Raw genomic sequence first — 17614 nt, 5'->3', positions numbered from 1 at the left:
AGAAAATCCTGGAATCATGGAATAGTTTGCACTGGAAAAGGCTTTTAAAGGTTAAATATCTCGCCACACCCCCCCGCAATGAGCATCGTAAACAATGTTGGAATTGTTATTAGAATGCATGAGACATCTTCCAAATAATGGAAATTATTATGTATTAGCCATCTTCAATATTACTGGCATCATTAATAGATTATATTATAATTATTAGACTATATTAGATATATTCCATATTATTCGAATTACAGAATATATTCGACATCAAAATTATTTAAATTATTATTAGAATAGATAAGAATGGTTAGGATATTAGACATTTTTACCATTTGAATGATAGTAGAATTATTAGACTGTATTAAACACTTTCAGCTTTATTTGGATCATTACAATATATTAGACATATTTACCATTATTTGAACTAATATTAGAATATATTAGATTTGTTAGAATATGTTAAACTTCAGCATTGTTGGAATTATTATTACAATATATTAGATAGGTTCAACATTATTGGGATTATTACAATATATGACACATATTTAATATATTATTTGAATTATTAGACTATATTAAACATGATCCCCATTAATGGAACATTAGAATATGTTAGGATTATTGGACTACATTATGCATTTCACAATAATTAGAAGGATTTGTGTCAGGAAATGATGCCATTTATTTTCTTCTCTGGCAGATGAGCAAAGCCAAATCCCCAGAGTTTGAAGGGATGAGCAGGAGTGACACAATCCAAACTCACCCACCTGCCCACGGTGCTGGGACCAGGAAGGTTTTATGTGACACCAGGATACCATTTTGAGCTTTTGGTGTCAACCACTTTGATTTCAGCAGTCAGAGACTGAAACCTGGAGCAGGATCCCCACTTTTAAGGCAGGTTTGTGCCTGTTGCACCTCCAGGAGCTCTCCAGACTCACCCCAACATGAGTGGGTTCAGTGACCAGGTGAACCATCAAAGTGACACCACACAGCAGCCTCTCAGGCCTGCCCTGCCAGGCTGAATTCCCTGCCTCTGGAATTGCTCAGGATATAAGGTAGGGGCTGGTTGGGTGGTTGAGTGTAGAAAGTTACAGCATTTATTTATTAATCCATTAGCAAGTCAATGTTAGAGGCTGTTCTAAACAAGTTTTACAAGACAGTGCTGCTGCACAGCCTTTAATAAACAAACAAACAAGAAAAATCCCCACTAAAGCTGAGAGGTTTTGTGTGTGAGCCCCAGGTCTAGGAGGAGACAATAAATCATAATAAATCAATTGCAGTAAGAATTCGGTGTGAAAGCACCTAGAGTTGAGGCACTTGTTACCTACAGTTTCATTGTGAGAGGAAACAAGGCTGTGGCCCCATGTTTCAGAATATTAAACTCATTGAACAGCATTTACATCAACTCATTTAAAGCTTTTAGAAGCCATTTTTGGGGATTAAGCTTTTTAAACATTTCTTCCTAGTTCAGAAGCCAGTGGCAGTGTGGCTCCAATGGGCAATCCTCTGCCCTCACACCATGGACAGCTGCCCCTTGTTCTTGAACCAAATGAAGCCTCAGGTGGTGCAAATTCTTACCAAAATAGTGCCTTAATTTAAATGTTCACAAATTACCCACAGCTGCCCTTAAATTCTTACCCTCCTTTTAGGTGAGAAAGCCCAAAGAGTGCAAGAGAAGAAAAGCAAAAAACAACGTGGTAACTCTTTACAGAACTGTGTGAGGAAGGGTTGTGTCATCCTGCTTGGAAGAGAATGAAAGACCAAGGAAACAATTCTAACATTAAAGGCTTTCTTCTCTTCCCAGTCATTACTGGAGATGTCACACACAAGGTTTCTGCAGAGGCAGAGTAGCAGGCACTGTATGTCAGGGTATGTGTGATAGCCATTTCTTTCTTTTTTTTTTTTAATCTGTAATAAAGCAGCTTAAAATAGACATTTAGTAGTTGAAACCTTTCCCCCATTTTAAATGCAAAATTCTCCCGATAAAAAGACACTATTTACATTTAATTGCACATTCTAGAAAGGCTGAGTGAGTACAAAAAAATCAGTGCTCTGATGTGAACCCCTTCTGCTAACTCCTTGCTAAATCCCAGCTCCCGGAGTTACAGCAACACTTCTCAGTCAACTGTAGCTACAGATCTTGAGAATGCAAAGATAAAACCTGTGCTTGAGAGCGCAAACCCACCCCAAAGTGGAGTGCAGCAGAGTCCCCACTACCGGCAGGTGCACTTGGTGGCGATCATGTCCTCGTACTCCTTGTAGGCGATGGAGCCGTCAGGCTCGATGGTCAGCACGCTGAGCGGGCTGTAGGCGGCCGGCACGCACGAGGGCCTGGGCACAGAGGGGTCCAGGCGCTCATAGATGAGGGTCTGCACCATGGCGTGCACCGGGGAGCCGTAGCGGTGGCCCAGGGCGCGGGGACAGTCCCCCCGGCAGAACTGGGGGCTGTACCTGTGCGGGGCGATGATCCAGCGGTCCCACCGCAGCTGGCTGAAGCTCAGGCGGAAGTTGTGCAGCTCACACTCGTGCTGAGGGAACACAAATTGCTTCAGATACTCGCTCAGATTGTGAGGTGAAGTGGCTGGTGCTGCTTTTGGATTCTCATTCCTTCGCTGGCGAGAGGCCCTTTTACCCTGGGGATTGCCTTGTCCTTTGTCACCCTTTGGAGGATCCACGAGCGGGCTGCTGCTCTGCCTGGCCCACGCTGGGCTTTTCCTCCTGTGCCTGAGCAAGCTCCCACGGTGATAAGCTTGCTCACTGGTGTCATTCAGATACAGCAGAAGGGAAGGGGGAACCAGTGTCACATTAACAGCATTTTGCAGTTTCGTGCTCTGTTGTGGGTCACCCATCAGACAAGTGAAGTTCAGAGCCATATGAACATTCCTCCTGTTCGTAGCAATCAGAGGCTGGAGGAAAGAAGTCACATCCATCTCCACCCATTTGCGTTTTCTAACATCAAAGTGCAGGCTCAAAGCTAGAGAGTGGGAAATGCTGGGGCAAACTTGGCTGGAAGAATCATGTTCCTTAAGGGATAAATGGCATATGCAGGTAATGGAAGAGGAAATGGGAACAGATGTGTCAAAGGAATAGAGCAAGACAGACTTGAGTAAGTGCTCCAGAGCAGTAACACGATCCAAGTTGAAGAGTAAATCCACTGAGTGAACATCTCCTGTGAAGGGAAACAGATTCCTGTAGTGTTATTGCATCTTATTTTTCCACCTAGACATGAACACTGTTGTAGTTGATAAGTAAAAATGATTCAGCAGCAGAAGAAAACAATTCAGATGCCCTTACATTTATTGCATGAAATTTCTACTTTGGTCAGGGACATAAGAGTTAAAAATTAAGAAAATAAACACAAGAAAACCCCTGATTATAAGAGCTATTAGGATTCATTTCATTAAAAGAACCAGCACAGGAGGAAGTCAGCTGTTGTCTCTTTAGTGCTGGTGTGGGGGTAACAGGAACTAAACACTCCAGATGATAATAACCATGAACTCCACCTCAGAGTGCTGTTCCTGTGCAGCAGTACAATGCTTGTGTTTATCTTTCTATGTTTATCTGTCTTTCTAGTGAAAAATCCGAGTCAGGAGAACTCAGGTCACCTCAGTAGGTTTATCAGCCAAGGATTTCTAGGTGCTGTTGTTGTGACCAGCCCACATTTAAGAAAACCATGGAAGCATCTTAAGTTACAGGGTGCCCAGCCATCCCAGTCCTGAGCCCAATTTGTGAGTAATTCTTCTCTTCCCTTCAGGTTTTGATCATGATTCTTCTCTAGCAAATGTACCAGACAAGGAGAGGATTCTCTAGCACAGGTGCTGGCAGTTTGGTACAAATTTTTTTACCAGTGCTGCAGTTTTTAGAAAAAAGCAAAACCAAAACGGGCTGTAGAAGGAAATGTGCTGCCTATTATGCCTAAACATTTTTTCCACTTCTCTTACTTTACTTAGATCTGCTTATAGCTTTTTCTGACTCATGAACAGATGAGTCAGCCCGGAACACCAGCCTGTCTTGTACATACTACTTGTGGGGTGTTCCCCAGCCTGTGAAGCCTGTGCCTAATGCCATTCAAGGAGAAGTAGGTTATGAAAAACTCCTACAGTTTAGGAGAAGAGGCTCCAGGACTAAAATAGCAACAGCGCTGAAGAAAGGAGGTATTTTTATCTCCTGCTGCCAGCACAGAACACACAGAAACCCCGTGTAACCTCTCCAGCCCAGGCACTGCACACCTACCTTTCCCCAGGCCCCCGAGGCGGTGCTGGCATTCCCAGCACGGGGTGAAGAGCCGCACCGTGTTATAGAAGCGGCCTCGGTGCGCCTTAGGGATGCCCTCCCTGGTGGCAGACATCCTGTACAGCCTCTTCATGTACCGGAGAGCCCTGGAGTCTGGCTGCAGCCGCGGGGCCTCGCTGTGCCAGCCCCGGGGGCCGCGGCCGTGCAGCACCTTGAGCAGCGGGGGCAGGAGGGTAGGGGCCGGTCCCCCGCCTTGGGGCAGCTGCAGCACCGCGCTGAGCTCCCTGGCAGCATCCTCAGGAGCTGCCGAAAACCCAGGGGCCTTCTCAGAGCCCCCCCGGCCCCTGGAGCGGGGCGAGTACTGGGTGCCAGAAGAGAGCCAGGGCAGGCAGCAGTACAAACACACGCAAATCCTCCAAGTGCTCTCCATGCTCTTGAGGGCTGCAGGTGAAAAAAAGAAAAAAATAACTCCCCTCAAACATTCAAGGAAAAACGAGAGTGCTTCAGCCCCATCCCTTATATAGGTTGCAGCTGTGAAGTGTGAGGGAGGTTTCTTTCTAATTAGAAAGCAAAGAGAAAGATCTGCAGCTGGCCCCTGAAGCCACAGCTTCATTGCAGTTGGGCTAAGCCTTGGCCCGGGAAGCTTATTATAAACGAGATCCTAATTCTGAGTTAACCTTTTTCACATGGGAAATTACAGGCTGGGAGCCGAGTGCCAGCCCGCAGAGGGAGCTGGGGAGGCGTTAGTGTTGCCTGGTCTAATTAATCCTGGTTTATTTGCAGAAATATATAAAGCTAAATATTACTGCTCTTAGCCTTTGGCCTCTCTCCATGTGCTGGTGGAGTCGTTTTCACCAGCTCTGAGCTGAACAACCCAGCCCCCAGCTGCTCACTGGGTATAAAGTTGTGGGTTTTTTAGGGAGAAGTATAGAGGCTGCTTTGAGAGCATCTTACAGGTAGATTAATTTGGGGTCTAGATTGGATGTTCTCCCTCTTGCCTTGGCGTGCTGCAGTGGAAAGCTGAGTTTGCCAAGCTCGTTACTATCTCTTTCAGCTTCCCTAGTGTATTTTCCTGCCTGACAAGTTCTTGCTTACAAACTGGAGAGCAAAGAAAGCCCCGAAGAATCAAAATTGTGAAAAATTGAAAGCCTGCTGCTGCTACCTGCCCTGTTTGCTGCCTGAGGTGAGGTTTGAGGTAACTTGCTGTACACCAGCTGTGAGTTATTTTTCAGAATTTTTTTATTGCTTCTAAATAAAATAACAGTTCTGGTTCTTTTTGCAGCATCTTCACCATGGGGTTCCGTTGTGGCTTTAAGGTAGGAGTAGGGAAATGATTTATCATTTTGTTGGTGTCTTGTTTATTTTACATTATTATTGGATATGGCTAAGGTGCAGGTCTGGTGCTACAGACTCCAGAGCAGGGGGGCTGGAGGTTTTTTGTAATTGGGAAATACAAGTCATTTTCAGAAATCCTTTCTTGTCTAACTATGTTACTTGGCATCAAGGCAGGGACCAATTGTGGTGAGTCAAAAAGGTTGTTGAATTTACTTTGAATTAGAAGGTACATGGAACAAAGAGAAAAATCCCAACCTTTACACAGCATCTGCTCAGTGTTGGCAGTGGCTCACTGGTGATTGGGCTGGTTCCCACTTCCGTCTTCCTAAAATAAGCTCTATTTATTTTTATCTTAATGGGTCAGGGCTGCAGCTCCTAGGCAGAGCTAATGGTCTCAAGGGCATCCTTTAAGTTTAAACAGGGTTTTGACTCATTTTTATGGGGTTTTTTGGAGAGGGACAATCACTCTCTGTAGACTGCTTACAGATTTTCAAGCTGCTTTTAGGGAGGGCAATAAAAATTACTCAAATCACCATCCCACACTAAGTCTGGAGGCCTGTTGGGTGGAAAAATGCTTCTTCCTTCCCCTTAGTATCTCCCAAAACCCCCAAAGCACTGACACTTATCTTTGGTGAGAGGCACACTCCCATTGTTATTGCTGGATTTTTAGGCTCCCTCCAACCTCTGGGTGAATTTCAACTTTTCTGGCATTTGCTGAATGATGTCATTTGGTTAAATTGTCGTGGCTGCAAGGTCAGTACCTAGCAATGAAACCAGTGAGTGCTCAGAGGTAAACAAGGGGAAATCCTTCCAGGCTGGGGCACAGCCCTGTCCTGGGCTGGGAACTGATGGTCACCCACATTTCAGCACTCCCAGTTCTCCCCCTCAGCACATGCACAGAAGCAGTGATTGAACCTTTAGGTGACTTTGTCCTGCAGGATTAAGAATGGCAAACCAGTTATATTTATATAGAAATAAATGATTTATCATGCCAATGATAAGGCTAAAAAAACATTAAACAGAATTATTTGCTACCTAGTATGGGTAGCTAGAACTATTAGTATAGTACAGTGCACTATTTTTGAAACAAAATTGAAACATTTATATTAAAGCAGTTATATTGAGGCAATTATACTAAAGATAACAAAAAAAATTAACTGGAGAATGGTATTACTCACCCAGACCAACGACTGTGAGCAAATCTCTTTGGCTCAGTCCTGAGGAGTGGCCTTGAGGGATGTCCCCACTGCAGGGAGGAATCGCCACACACAGTCCCAGAAGGGTGTGTAGGAAAACCCTCTGTTAAAAAGTGGGCCTGGGCTGTCAGTCAGATGTGTCTGGGCCAGCTGTGCCAGCTCAGCACCTCTGGGTAAGGTGTCAGTAGCATCACTTGTTTGTTCCTTTATCAGGCACTTCATCATCTGCCACATCTTCACCTCACTCTCAGGGTATTTAACTTTGGGATCAATGAGTCAGGCTGATTTTAGCATTATTCACCCCAAAAGCAGTATGAACCCCTTCTCCACTCACTGACAGCTTTTCAAGCAGGGCATTGTTTGAGTTGTTCCACCTCCACACCAGGCAGAGCATCCTGAGCAGGGACTGCACCCCCAGCCCACACCTGTCCCTGAGCAAGTCCCCTTCCCCGGGACCCTGGGGACACCACGGGGGTCACAGCACAGAGGCTTCTGCTAAAAAGCAGCACGGAGGGGACAAGATCTGCTGGAATGTCCCCTGCGATGTCTCACTGACACAGAAAGCACTGAGCACGAGTCTCAGGCTGCTCTGCTTCTCTGTGCACAGGCAGTTTGTTTATTTAACAAACTGTGCTGCCAAGTGTTCTCAGCAGAGCTGTCTGGGGCCCTGGTGGAGCCTGGCCTGGCCCTGCAGCACAGACAGGTTTTCCATCTGCCTGGCAGGAGCTTCCCAGCAGTTTCTCCCCATGCTGCTGAACTAGGTCAGGCTCTCGCTGCCTTCCCCATGCTGCAGACCTGGGCACAAAATCACCCCAAACTGTGAATTCCCTGCTCCTGCCTGAGGCTGCCTGGCAGGATTGCTGTGTGTCCAAGCATCCTCTCATCCCTGGCCCGTGTCAGGCCCATCTCAAAGCACAGCTGCCATGGGGCAGGAGCAGGATCAGCAGAAGAGCTTTTCCTTTTCCACACCATCAGCGTCTGAGGAAGGCACTGTGGCTTCCCAGGCCCATCCGACTGGCGCTGTGGCAAAGCCCCCGGGAAGCTTTCACCTGGTTGCCTATTTCACATGCAGTGCCTTGAGCCTTTTGGCCCACACCCAGGCACAGCGGCCCAGCACGAGTTCTGCATTCCTACAAACTTCATGGAAACAGGCGAAAAGTGAGAATTCCCGTCTGCCCAATGTCCAGAGCAGTGTCTGGGTCTGTCCCAGCTGTGCTCACCCCAGTGCTAGAGGGGAGTGGGCTGCGGCAGCCAGAGCTCTGCAGCCACATGGCAGCTTTTCTAAACCAGCCCTTTTCCCAGGGAAATGCAAAGCTGATGATTGTTTGGGAAGGGGGGTTGTTCTCCAGGAGGTTGTTCAGTGTCAGGGAGCTGGGGCCGGGGCGCTGGCTCTGCAGGAGCTCTGTGGGACTGTGAGCACAGCACGAAAACAGCCCTGTGCTTCCTCAGCCAAATGTTCCCAGTCCTCCCAGGAGCATCTAAAGCAGCCCCAGCTCACAAAGCCAACTGTGTACAGGCTTCATTTTTATGTTATATCCGTTCCCACCAAGTGCCAAAAGCAAGCACAGGGGAAAGCTTAAAAATAAACCACAACAGCTCTGGGAAGGATGAATTTGGGCAGAGCAAGGAATGACAATTCCAGCATTCTCCCAGTCAGCTGATGTTCTGCACTGAGCAGAAAGGATTTTCTGGCTGCAGAGCTGCAGGGCAGGGTTTGGAGCCCTGCCACCAGGCACATGCCTGTCCCACGCCCCGTGCAGGATCCTGGTGGGGCCAGAGCAGGAACCCACAACCAAAGATGAGTCTGGTCCATACCAACCCTGGCAGCATCCCAGAGCATCCTGCTCCAGCTTCAGCCGCTGCTCCTGCTGTTCCTGCCTTACCTGAAGCAATTGCTGGGGGGTTGTAATTACTTTCCAAGCTTAAAACTAAATCCCAACCCTTTTCCAAGACAGAAGGATTCCTGCCCTGCCATCCCCATGACAAAGTTGTATTTCGTAGTGCACATCATCCTGAAGAAGTGCTGAGGTACAAATTTGCATTTGCAGAGCTGCTGCTTCATGACTTTGTCCTTAAATTCAAGCCTGGAGTGATTCGAAATGAGTTTCCACCCCCAGGACAAGATTTTCTTCCCTTTAATACTCCAGGATAAAGTGTCAAAGTTGTTCCCCAGTTGGATCAGCGTTACCCATTCCCTGCTTGTGTGAGTGACTACAGCAGGGAGGGGCAGCATCAACCAGAAATGATCCAGGCAACCCCTGAGCTTTCCTCCAGGACTGCAAGGGAGAGGGAGAAAGGGAAAAGCTCCCCAAGCATCAAGAGCTTTCCAGCCACATGTGCATAAAAATCTCTTCCCGTGCCACGTGACCGAGGCAGAGGCTCAGATCCATTACACAATAATAAAAATATGCCTTTGGCAACGTGGAGCCAAAGTGGAGCTGCTGCAGGGAGCTCAAACTGCGCACAAAACGAAGTAAAACGGGAGTAAAAAGGACCAAAATCAATCCTGCACAGCCCTCCCAGGACCTGCTGTGGCAGGACGGGGCTGGGGATCTGCAGCAAAACATCTGCCTGAAGTGCTGGGGGCTGCCAGCGCCTGTCAGGATCTCACTGAGGAGATTAGGCTGGTGAGTAGATCCACTTTTCCTTTTTCTGCCTCTCCCTCCTCTTAACTTTGAAAACTTCCCAAATAAGGTCTAAGTCACTGAGCACTCAGGTTGTTCCAAAGCCTGCACAGGAATCCGTGAAGGCAACAGTTGCCAGTTAAAGAAATAACACCATGAGGGAAACATTCCTCAGCCTTTGCTGGGAGCTCCCACCTCCTTCAGCCTGTCCCTGCACTGGGCAGCTGCCCAGACGGGTTTGAGCTCGGGGCTGGGAAAGGTTTGGCACAGGAATTCCCGGTACTTTTGCTCCAGGCGAGGAAGGGTTTGGCACGGGAATTCCCGGCGCTTTTGCTCCAGGAGAGGAAAGGTTTGGCACGGGAATTCCCGGTGTCTGAAGCCAAGCGAGTGCTGCAGGTTGAGGACAGAAGGTGCACCCTCTGCTTTCCCTCCTTTGCCATTGTTTTGTGCAGCAGCAGGGAACAGATCAAACCCCTGTTGGTGTAGGTGCTTCCCTGGCTCATATCAGTTAAATCCACCCATTTCAGCTGCTCTCTGTCACTGCTGTCACACCTGATTTTGCCTAGATCAGCCTTGCACCAAAGGCTCCTGCTTCCACCCCAGGGATGCTGCAGGGCAACCTCCAGAGCTGAGAATTAGGCTCATGGGGATAATGATTATCTTGAAGAGTAATTATGACACCTTGAAGTACACTAGTGAGGCAGAAAGATGGATGTCTTGTTTGAGAAAGCCTCGAATATTACAAGGAAGTAGAGAAGAAAGTCACGGTGTTCACTCACTGCTGGGTCCCCTCATCCTGCTCCTGCCTCCCTGCAAGCAGCAATTCCCCCAGGGTGTCCTATTCCCACCGCCACATGGCACAGGGTGACTTTGCTGGCCAAAAAATCACCATCCAGCCACTGCATGTGCCACCAAACCCCGCATCTGGCAACCCTCAGGGATTTTCCTCTGGGATTTCAGCCCAGCTGCCCTGGAAGCAGCAGAAAGTACAGCTGGTGCTGACTCTTCCAGGCAGGATCTTTTCTTACGGAAACACCTCTTTAATGCACAACAGGCATTGGGCATGGCCCAAAGGTCTCTAACCCTGGTGACAAAGCCATTGGTTAAAATGTCGTTGGAAAATCAGCCCTGCTGCTGCACAGCCTCCTGTGCCGGGCTGGCTGCCCACACTGCAGAGAGGGGAGATGCTGATCTGCTTCCAATTTGCTTTTTGGAGCTCATCGGACCTTCTACATCGAGGAACAGTTTTCCTTTTAAGGTGGAACAGCATGAGGTTTGTTCTCTTTCAAAAAGATTTCTCCAAGAGGTTATTTAGAGATCCTCTTGTGGACGTGGTGCTGCTTTGCATCCCACACACGTTGCTGGGATATGGGATGAAGCGTTCTTGTGGAGCTGTTAATTAACACCAGCTCGGGAGCTGTGCCAGAGCACAGCTCCAGGTACGTGGATACTCCCCACTTATCCAAGTGCTGCTCCCACTGACCTCCCAGCCTCGGGGAATTTTGTTTGCCACTTTTTATCCCATCAGGTCAACGAGCTGGGTCTCAAGGGAACAGAAGTGATTATGGTAAGAAACTTTCAGAGGAGGAGCTGCCCTTCCACCCTCTGCTCCTTCTCCAAGGTTTCTTCTCCACGTGAGGCATTCCCAGCTTTTTTCCAGGTTAAGCTCCACAATGACATTTTTCCCTGCCACAGCTTGTGAGTGTCATCCACCTCCAGATGCCTCTCACTTCTCTGCCCCGCTGGAGGGGTTCCTGGGAAGCAGGGATGCAGCTTTCCTTGTGATCTCCCACTCCACAGGCATTTGAACATTTTGTTTCCCTTTTCATGAACTCAGAAGCCTTCATTCAACTTCCCACATGAACACTGGATGGTGTTTTCCATCTCACAAGTGCATTAACCCAACGCCTTTCAGCAGCAGCAAATCAGAGCTGAAGAACCAAAGGCCTCAGCAGCCAAATCCAGCCCTGGATCTGGTTTGCATTTCCCTCTCCTCTGCATGTTCTTAATTATAATATCACAGAACTGGGGGCTCCCACTGAGCATAAATATGTAGGATCAGCTGGCTGGATTTGGAGCATCTAAATATGCATTTCCACCCCTCAGGAGCTGAGAACAGGATGAGAGCTAAGGCCAACATGGAATTTAGCCAGTGCTTTAAGCATCTTATTTCCAGTGCAGGAGTTGCACAAAACAGTACTGAGGAGCTGCTAAATCTGAGCTGCAGTGGAGAAGGGGATGAGGCTCAGCTCGTAGGCAAAAGGCCTGGCCCAAATCCTGCCCAGCCTGTCTGAGTCCTGCTCTGCATCACACGATGGGCTTTGTGCTTTGAAGAAACCCCAGCGACCCAACCATGGGCAGGTCGTGCTGGGGACGCTCACACCAAACCCCTTCCCCTTCGTCCACTCCCCTGGTCCCAAGCAGCTGCTTTCTGCACCCCTTTGCCATTGCTCCTGGTGCTTTGGGGGAAGAGAGGCTCAAGGAGCAAAACAAAATGAGGGACGGACACAGATACAGGCTTGGAGAAGAGTAAGTTTGATAAAAATATTGGTCTGACCTAGAAAACTCCATGAGCCAAGTCCTTGGAATCACATCACACCAAAGCAAACAGCTCCCCCACCCTGCCAAGAAAAGCCAAATTATCTCCCATTTTCATGCAGATTTCTTCACCAGCCCATGCCAGTGGTGCCCACACGCTGCTCCCACGTCCGTCTCCTCCCCACAGGCCGTGCCATGATCTCTGCTGTGCTGCTCCTCTGGACTGTGCCCTGCGTGGCAAACCACATCCTGGGGGGCTTTGCCAGGCGGGAGCTGCAGGAGGGTGCCCAGCTGGCCTGCAGCCTGCCAGGGCCCCCCGGGCCCCCCGGGCCCCCCGGCGTGCCAGGGACCCCAGGGACCGTGGGCAGGATGGGCTTCCCCGGCAAGGACGGCAAGGACGGCCAGGATGGGGAGAAAGGCGAGCACGGCGATAAAGGTAAGAGAGAAGTGCTCAACACAGCAATGGAAAGGTGGAAGCTGTGGTGCAACAGCCCCTTCACAGCAACACCTCATGGGAAACTCCGCCAGAATTCCCTCTGTCCCCCCTCCAAATGGTCCCACTCGTCAGAGGGGCTCCAGACTCACACCATGTCCTGACAGCTGTGTGCAGCTTCTGTTGGCTTCATTTTGTGACACGGTGAGGTTCACCCTGTGCTGGTCAAGGCTCTCCAGAGGAGATAAGGAGCTGGCCTCTGGTTCCCGCTCCCAGGAAAACCAGAGCCACGTGAGAAAAGGAAGGACCGGCTGCCCAGAGCACTGTAACAGGACAGGCACTGGCCATGCCGGACCTAATCCAAAGCAACACAAAACAACAGCTCGTCTTCAGTCCTGAGGCGGGGCTGAGCTCTGGATGCTCCCGGAGCCAGGAGGCAGCAGGAGCAGCCCTGTGAGGAGCAGTGATTTCCCTCTGCCACACTAGAGAGCACTCCTGCCTCAGCAACGCCAGCGAGCCCAGCCTGCGGCTGCCTCCCTTCTCCCACCCCCAAACCAGGAATCTGGAGAGCAGATTTCCAGCCACAGCTGCGTTTCGATCTGCTCTTGCTACAGCAGGTCAAGAGACGCCGCATAAATCCTCACGATTTTGCTCATATCAGATGATACCACCGAGCAAGAATCACTGCCAGCCCAACTCCCTTCTCATCTCAAGGCAGCCCCTGCCCCCTGTGTTCGCTGGTTCATCCCCCAGCTAGGCTGGGCTTTTTACCACATCTAGGCTAACTTTTGCCTTGTTTTTAAACAGTTTCATGATAAATGTAAAAAAAAAAAAGCAAAGTAAAAGAAGAGACATGAGATCAAAAGTACTGACCTGCTCAAAGCGAAGCTCTGAAAGCTTCACAAACCTGCCCCACTCTGTAAAACCCAAACATTTAATGCTTGTTCTTTAATTCCTCCTTCTTCTCAAGCGAGCCAGATAATGGAACCAGAGCTCCCCTGTTACCACACCAATTCCCTGCCTACCCCGGGTGGTCAGTCCAGACAGACGTCCAGCCCCAGGTGGGATTGCATTGGGATTCTCACACCAGCAATGGCTCCCTCCTAAATTAAATCCCTGCTGCAATGCTCTAACCCCCTTCCACCTGCTGTATCATTTTTCTTTCCCTCAAAACTGATAAGGAAAATTGATAAGGTCATTTGTCTTCCAGGTCCCCAGGGCAGAACAGGAAACCCGGGCAAGCCAGGCCCGAAGGGGAAAACAGGAGCCATTGGCAAGGCAGGGCCCCGGGGGCCCAAGGGTTTAAAGGGCAGTCCTGGGAAAAACGGGGCCCCGGGGAAGAAAGGGCCCAAAGGGAGCCAGGGTGACCCTGGGCTGCCGGGGGCCTGCAGCTGCAGTGGCAGCAAAGCCAAGTCTGCCTTCTCCGTGGCAGTGTCCAAGAGCTACCCCAGGGAGCGGCTGCCCATCAAGTTTGACAGGATCCTGATGAACGAGGGAGGACATTACAACGCTTCCAGTGGGAAGTTCATCTGCAGCATCCCCGGGATTTACTACTTCACCTACGACATCACTTTGGCCAACAAGCACTTGGCCATTGGCCTGGTCCACAACGGCCAGTACCGGATCAAGACTTTTGATGCCAACACTGGGAACCACGACGTGGCCTCTGGATCGACCATCCTGGCGCTGAAGCAGGAGGATGAGGTGTGGCTGCAGATCTTTTACTCAGAGCAAAATGGGCTCTTTTATGATCCCTACTGGACAGACAGCTTATTTACTGGATTCTTGATTTATCCTGACCAAGATTATCTCAATGAGGTATAGGATGAGGAACTATGGGGAAAAAATAGGAAATGGGCCTTGGTCCAAACAAAGCGTGGCCTTGCATGGGACGTGTCTGGGATTATCAGATGATTCCACATTTGCCTGTGGGATTATCAGGTGATTGCACCCTGTATTGGCTATTCAGAATTTACCTGATGTCATCAAGCCCACTGGGTGCCAGATTTCAGCAGCCTCATGAATGTCTCCATCCCAAAGCCACCCATTATGTATTCCATGATCATTCCAACATGCCATTGACATGTAACTCAAATGCTGGTGCAGAATACTTTGGTTATTACATGGTTATAATAAAGCATGAAACCAACAGTGATTTCCTACAGCTGAGCTGGGCAGTGCCACTGATGCTGGAGATTGTGTCACTGGGCCTCCTCCCCTGCAGCCCAGCACGATCCTTGATAATGGAATTAGGCTTTGCCAGCCAGTTCAGAGTCAGGAATTTGTCAGATGGAATTCTAAAGGTCCATCCCAGCCCCATCAAGGCAGTTCTAGCAGCAAAGGCATCTGGTGTGCACAGGAAGTGATTAAAAGGTCTCATTTTTAAGGTCCAGGGCTCCTCTCGGGGCACAGACTGAGCACCACTGGTGTCCCTCAGAGCAGAGAATCAGAGTCACAGAGGGGTTTGGGTTGGAAGGACCTTAAATGTCATCTTGTTCCACCCCTGCCATGGGCAGGGACACGTTCCCTGGATTTCAGCCTCATCTCCCAGTGCTGGGGTCCTTCACAAGTAACACTCAAGAGTCAAAGCATGAACCTTCCCTGCAGAAACAGCAGGACTGCAATGAGGAAATAGGGCTGTATTTACAGCTGTAAAACCTTAAATGTCTTCTAAGGTTAAGATCAGGTGTTGGCAGAAAGAGAAAACCCTGCTGGCAGTGCGAGACACTTCTAATGAATCGTAAACTGACTTTCTCTTGCTTTCAAGCCCCTCCTTTTCTGCCCTCCAAGCAGCAATGGGGTAAAAGACTTTCACCAGGTCTTGCATTTTGATGTAGGTGTTGGGCAGAGAATTGTCCTTCTCCAGGCAGAAGCTGAATGGAGCTTCTGTTCCGTAGGTGGGAGGTAGGAAACACTGGAATATGCCAGGTGTGCATCACCCCCTGAAACACCTGCACAACATCCTTTAGTGCTTTGCTGCATCTTCTGGCTTTTGCACTCTGATTTTCTGAGTGCCTGTCAGACATTTAGGACTGGGGTAAGCATTATAATGAGGATGCTTGTAATACCAATAAAGAGACAAAGACAGGACTTTAATTAATTTATTTTATTGTTGGCTTTCAGAGCAGTGGAAGAGAGTGGCCTTGCTGCCTTAGGCAATCTTTTTGCTGGTCCTTTTGTAGACTACACCAGAAGAAGTAGAAATCTGGAACAAAGAACAAACCAAAACTTTGGTTGAACAGTGTAATCAGAGCTCAGGGGTCCAGGGGAGCAGCCCTGGGCATGGCTCAGAGCCTGTCCTTAAGACTTTTATCTAAACTTCACATTTTAAGCCTGCTGCTCTTGAGGTTTTTCTTTGTTTTTTAGGAACTGCCCTGGGTCTGTGAGCACTCACCTCTACCAGCTTCCCCCCAGAGATCTCTGCAGTGTGGCGGTAGTTGGGGAAATCAGCTACGAGTTTCCCATCTTCCATTTTGACAGTTGCCTGTAAGAGAGAAAGGGTTCATGTTGCTGGGATTGCTGGAATTTCTGTTGCTGGATATTCTGTAAACACCTGCACACTTGGAAGTTTATGGGACAGAGGTTGTGTGTTGCACCTGTGGCTTCTTGCACAGGGCTAAAATCCGTGGGCTTTAGTTCTTGAATGTTCGCAATTTAAATAGAAATTTAAATAGAAAAATGTTCACGTACCAACACCTGCAGGGTCCAGATCTCCACATCACTCATTAACAGCTCTGAAGAGGGTCCTGGCAGGTAGCCCAGGAATCAGGGATGATAGAATCAGGGATGATGGAATCAGGGAATCCCAGGATGGTTTGGGTTGGAAAGGCCTTAGAGCCCCTCTCATTCCACCCCCTTCACTACTCCACACCTTCACTAGGCCTGGCACTGCTCTGCTTTTCACCCTAAATCCAAATCCACCTGAGGCTGTGGAGCTGAAGAGCTCAGGGAATTTACCTTGAACTTCTTGCCCCCCATGGTCTCCATGTCTGCCTCCTTGCCCACGGTGAAGCTGTTGGTGGTGGTGTGGCCTCCTGGGAAGTGCTGTGTCCAGGTGAAGTCATTCCCGTTCTGCACCACCTCAGTCACGATTTTGCAGTTCCTTCCCATTTCAACCTTGTCACTGGGGAGACCTTAATCAACAAAAACAGAGAATTTATCAAATCTAAGCTGAATTTGAACTGAAGGATGGCAGTGGTGTGTTTGTTCTCAAAGCATCTGATTTGTGGCTCATTTATTATTTTTAATTTTTTTACAATATCAAAGCTCTGAGTTGAAATTACTGGTGTAAAGAAAGATATTGGTACATTAATGCATTTGCTAAAATAATAATCTTGATCTCTTTTCCCTGAGAAAAAATACACAGGAAAAATATATAGATACAAAGGACATAAAATATTCCCTTCTCCTTCACCTACGCATGCAATGCTTGGAATTTAATGCTCGGGCCTTTGTATTTAGCTGCACATACCTATTTTTATATTTGCTCTTGCTCTTTAAATAGATGCACATGGAATCATGGAATCATGGAACAGCTTGGGTTGGAAGGGACCTTAAGGATCATCCAAGCCCCTGCCATGGGCAGGGACACCTTCCACTATCCCAGGCTGCTCCAAGCCCCAATGTCCAGCCTGGCCTTGGGCACTGCCAGGGATCCAGGGGCAGCCCCAGCTGCTCTGGGCACCCTGTGCCAGGGCCTGCCCACCCTCACAGGGAAGAATTTCTTCCTAATATTCCCTCTAAACCTGCTCCCTGCAAGTTTGGATCCATTCCCCCTTGTCCTGTTCCTCCATCCCTTCTAAAGAGTCTCTCTCCATCTTTCCTGTAGCCCCTTCAGACCCTGGAAGGCCACAATGAGGTCACCCCAAAGCTTTTCCTCTCCAGGCTGAGCAATCCCAGCTCTCCCAGCCTTTTCCCAGTATTTTATCCAGTCCATGCCCTGTGCCCATCCCAGCCAGACTCACCAATCTTCTGCACAAAGGCATCGTAGTTCTCGTCACCCTCGAACTCGTATTTGCCTGCGAATGCCATTGTTCCCTTGGGATGTGCCTGGGAAGGTGGAACAGCAGCTGGATCAGAGCAGAATGGATCAGATGGGCTGAGCCCTGGCTTTATAGAGCAGCCCAAGCTCTCAGCCCACCTGGCCCACACCCCTTGGAAATAGAGGTTTATGGCCCCTGTGAGTCACTCATCGATGCCATTGACCTGTGTGAGAACCACGGTTATCAGGCAGTTGTACATCCTTGCCAATAACCTGGCGAACA

The 17614-nt window shown here is 48.9% G+C and overlaps 4 protein-coding genes and 1 long non-coding RNA gene across 6 annotated transcripts in view; 2 read left to right on the top strand and 3 right to left on the bottom strand.

Annotated features, from left to right (window-relative positions):
- LOC103611587 (cytochrome b-c1 complex subunit 8) overlaps positions 1-809 on the bottom strand; it is a 1920-nt gene extending 1111 nt beyond the window's left edge. Inside the window, exon 1 of the mRNA XM_008629124.2 lies at positions 759-809. Coding sequence (XP_008627346.1) covers positions 759-809 — 51 coding nt within the window. The remainder of the gene's footprint in view (positions 1-758) is intronic.
- Positions 7-6400, bottom strand: GDF9 (growth differentiation factor 9). Of its 2 annotated transcripts, XM_017728242.1 has the most exons (3): positions 6321-6400; positions 4225-4665; positions 7-3160 (listed from the first exon to the last, which is right to left on the bottom strand). In XM_017728242.1, exons 2-3 carry the CDS (start codon positions 4652-4654, stop codon positions 2205-2207), a joined length of 1386 nt encoding a protein of 461 aa, XP_017583731.1. In that variant the 5' UTR covers positions 4655-4665; positions 6321-6400; the 3' UTR covers positions 7-2204. The 2 variants fall into 2 exon arrangements, with proteins under 2 accessions (XP_017583731.1, XP_008627238.2); XM_008629016.2 differs by lacking the exon at positions 6321-6400 and having other exon boundaries at positions 4225-4857.
- On the top strand, positions 5320-16249 carry LOC108445179. The gene is made up of 3 exons (XR_001859934.1): positions 5320-5407; positions 5489-9382; positions 15717-16249. It is a non-coding gene; the product is annotated as an uncharacterized LOC108445179 (long non-coding RNA).
- Positions 12021-14505, top strand: C1QTNF2 (C1q and tumor necrosis factor related protein 2). Its single transcript, XM_008629015.2, has 2 exons — positions 12021-12353; positions 13561-14505. Exons 1-2 carry the CDS (start codon positions 12056-12058, stop codon positions 14172-14174), a joined length of 912 nt encoding a protein of 303 aa, XP_008627237.2. The 5' UTR covers positions 12021-12055; the 3' UTR covers positions 14175-14505.
- Positions 14618-17393, bottom strand: FABP6 (fatty acid binding protein 6). The gene is made up of 4 exons (XM_008629014.2): positions 17315-17393; positions 16308-16483; positions 15745-15834; positions 14618-15555 (listed from the first exon to the last, which is right to left on the bottom strand). The coding sequence occupies exons 1-4, from the start codon at positions 17379-17381 to the stop codon at positions 15502-15504; spliced, it is 387 nt and encodes a 128-aa protein (XP_008627236.1). The 5' UTR covers positions 17382-17393; the 3' UTR covers positions 14618-15501.
- Between the last annotated feature and the right edge of the window lie 221 nt (positions 17394-17614).

This window comes from Corvus brachyrhynchos, unplaced genomic scaffold (genome assembly GCF_000691975.1).
Source record: "Corvus brachyrhynchos isolate BGI_N302 unplaced genomic scaffold, ASM69197v1 scaffold21, whole genome shotgun sequence".
Classification (NCBI taxonomy): Eukaryota; Metazoa; Chordata; class Aves; order Passeriformes; family Corvidae; genus Corvus; species Corvus brachyrhynchos.
Note: the sequence above shows the minus strand (reverse complement) of the source record. Positions and strands in the feature narration are given on the sequence as shown.

Bases quoted from the DNA above. Each gene is read 5' to 3' on its own strand.
- GDF9 (XM_008629016.2), bottom strand. From the start codon at position 4,837: ATGAAGCTGTGGCTTCAGGGGCCAGCTGCAGATCTTTCTCTTTGCTTT. The intron at 3,161-4,224 runs GTAGGTGTGCAG...TTCCCTTCACAG, and splicing joins CCTCGGGGGCCTGGGGAAAG to GAGATGTTCACTCAGTGGAT.
- FABP6 (XM_008629014.2), bottom strand. From the start codon at position 17,381: ATGGCATTCGCAGGCAAATACGAGTTCGAGGGTGACGAGAACTACGAT. The intron at 15,835-16,307 runs GTAAATTCCCTG...TCTCTCTTACAG, and splicing joins TGGGGGGCAAGAAGTTCAAG to GCAACTGTCAAAATGGAAGA. The intron at 15,556-15,744 runs GTGAGTGCTCAC...TCTTTGTTCCAG, and splicing joins CTGGGGGGAAGCTGGTAGAG to ATTTCTACTTCTTCTGGTGT.
- C1QTNF2 (XM_008629015.2), top strand. From the start codon at position 12,056: ATGCCAGTGGTGCCCACACGCTGCTCCCACGTCCGTCTCCTCCCCACA. The intron at 12,354-13,560 runs GTAAGAGAGAAG...TTTGTCTTCCAG, and splicing joins AGGCGAGCACGGCGATAAAG to GTCCCCAGGGCAGAACAGGA.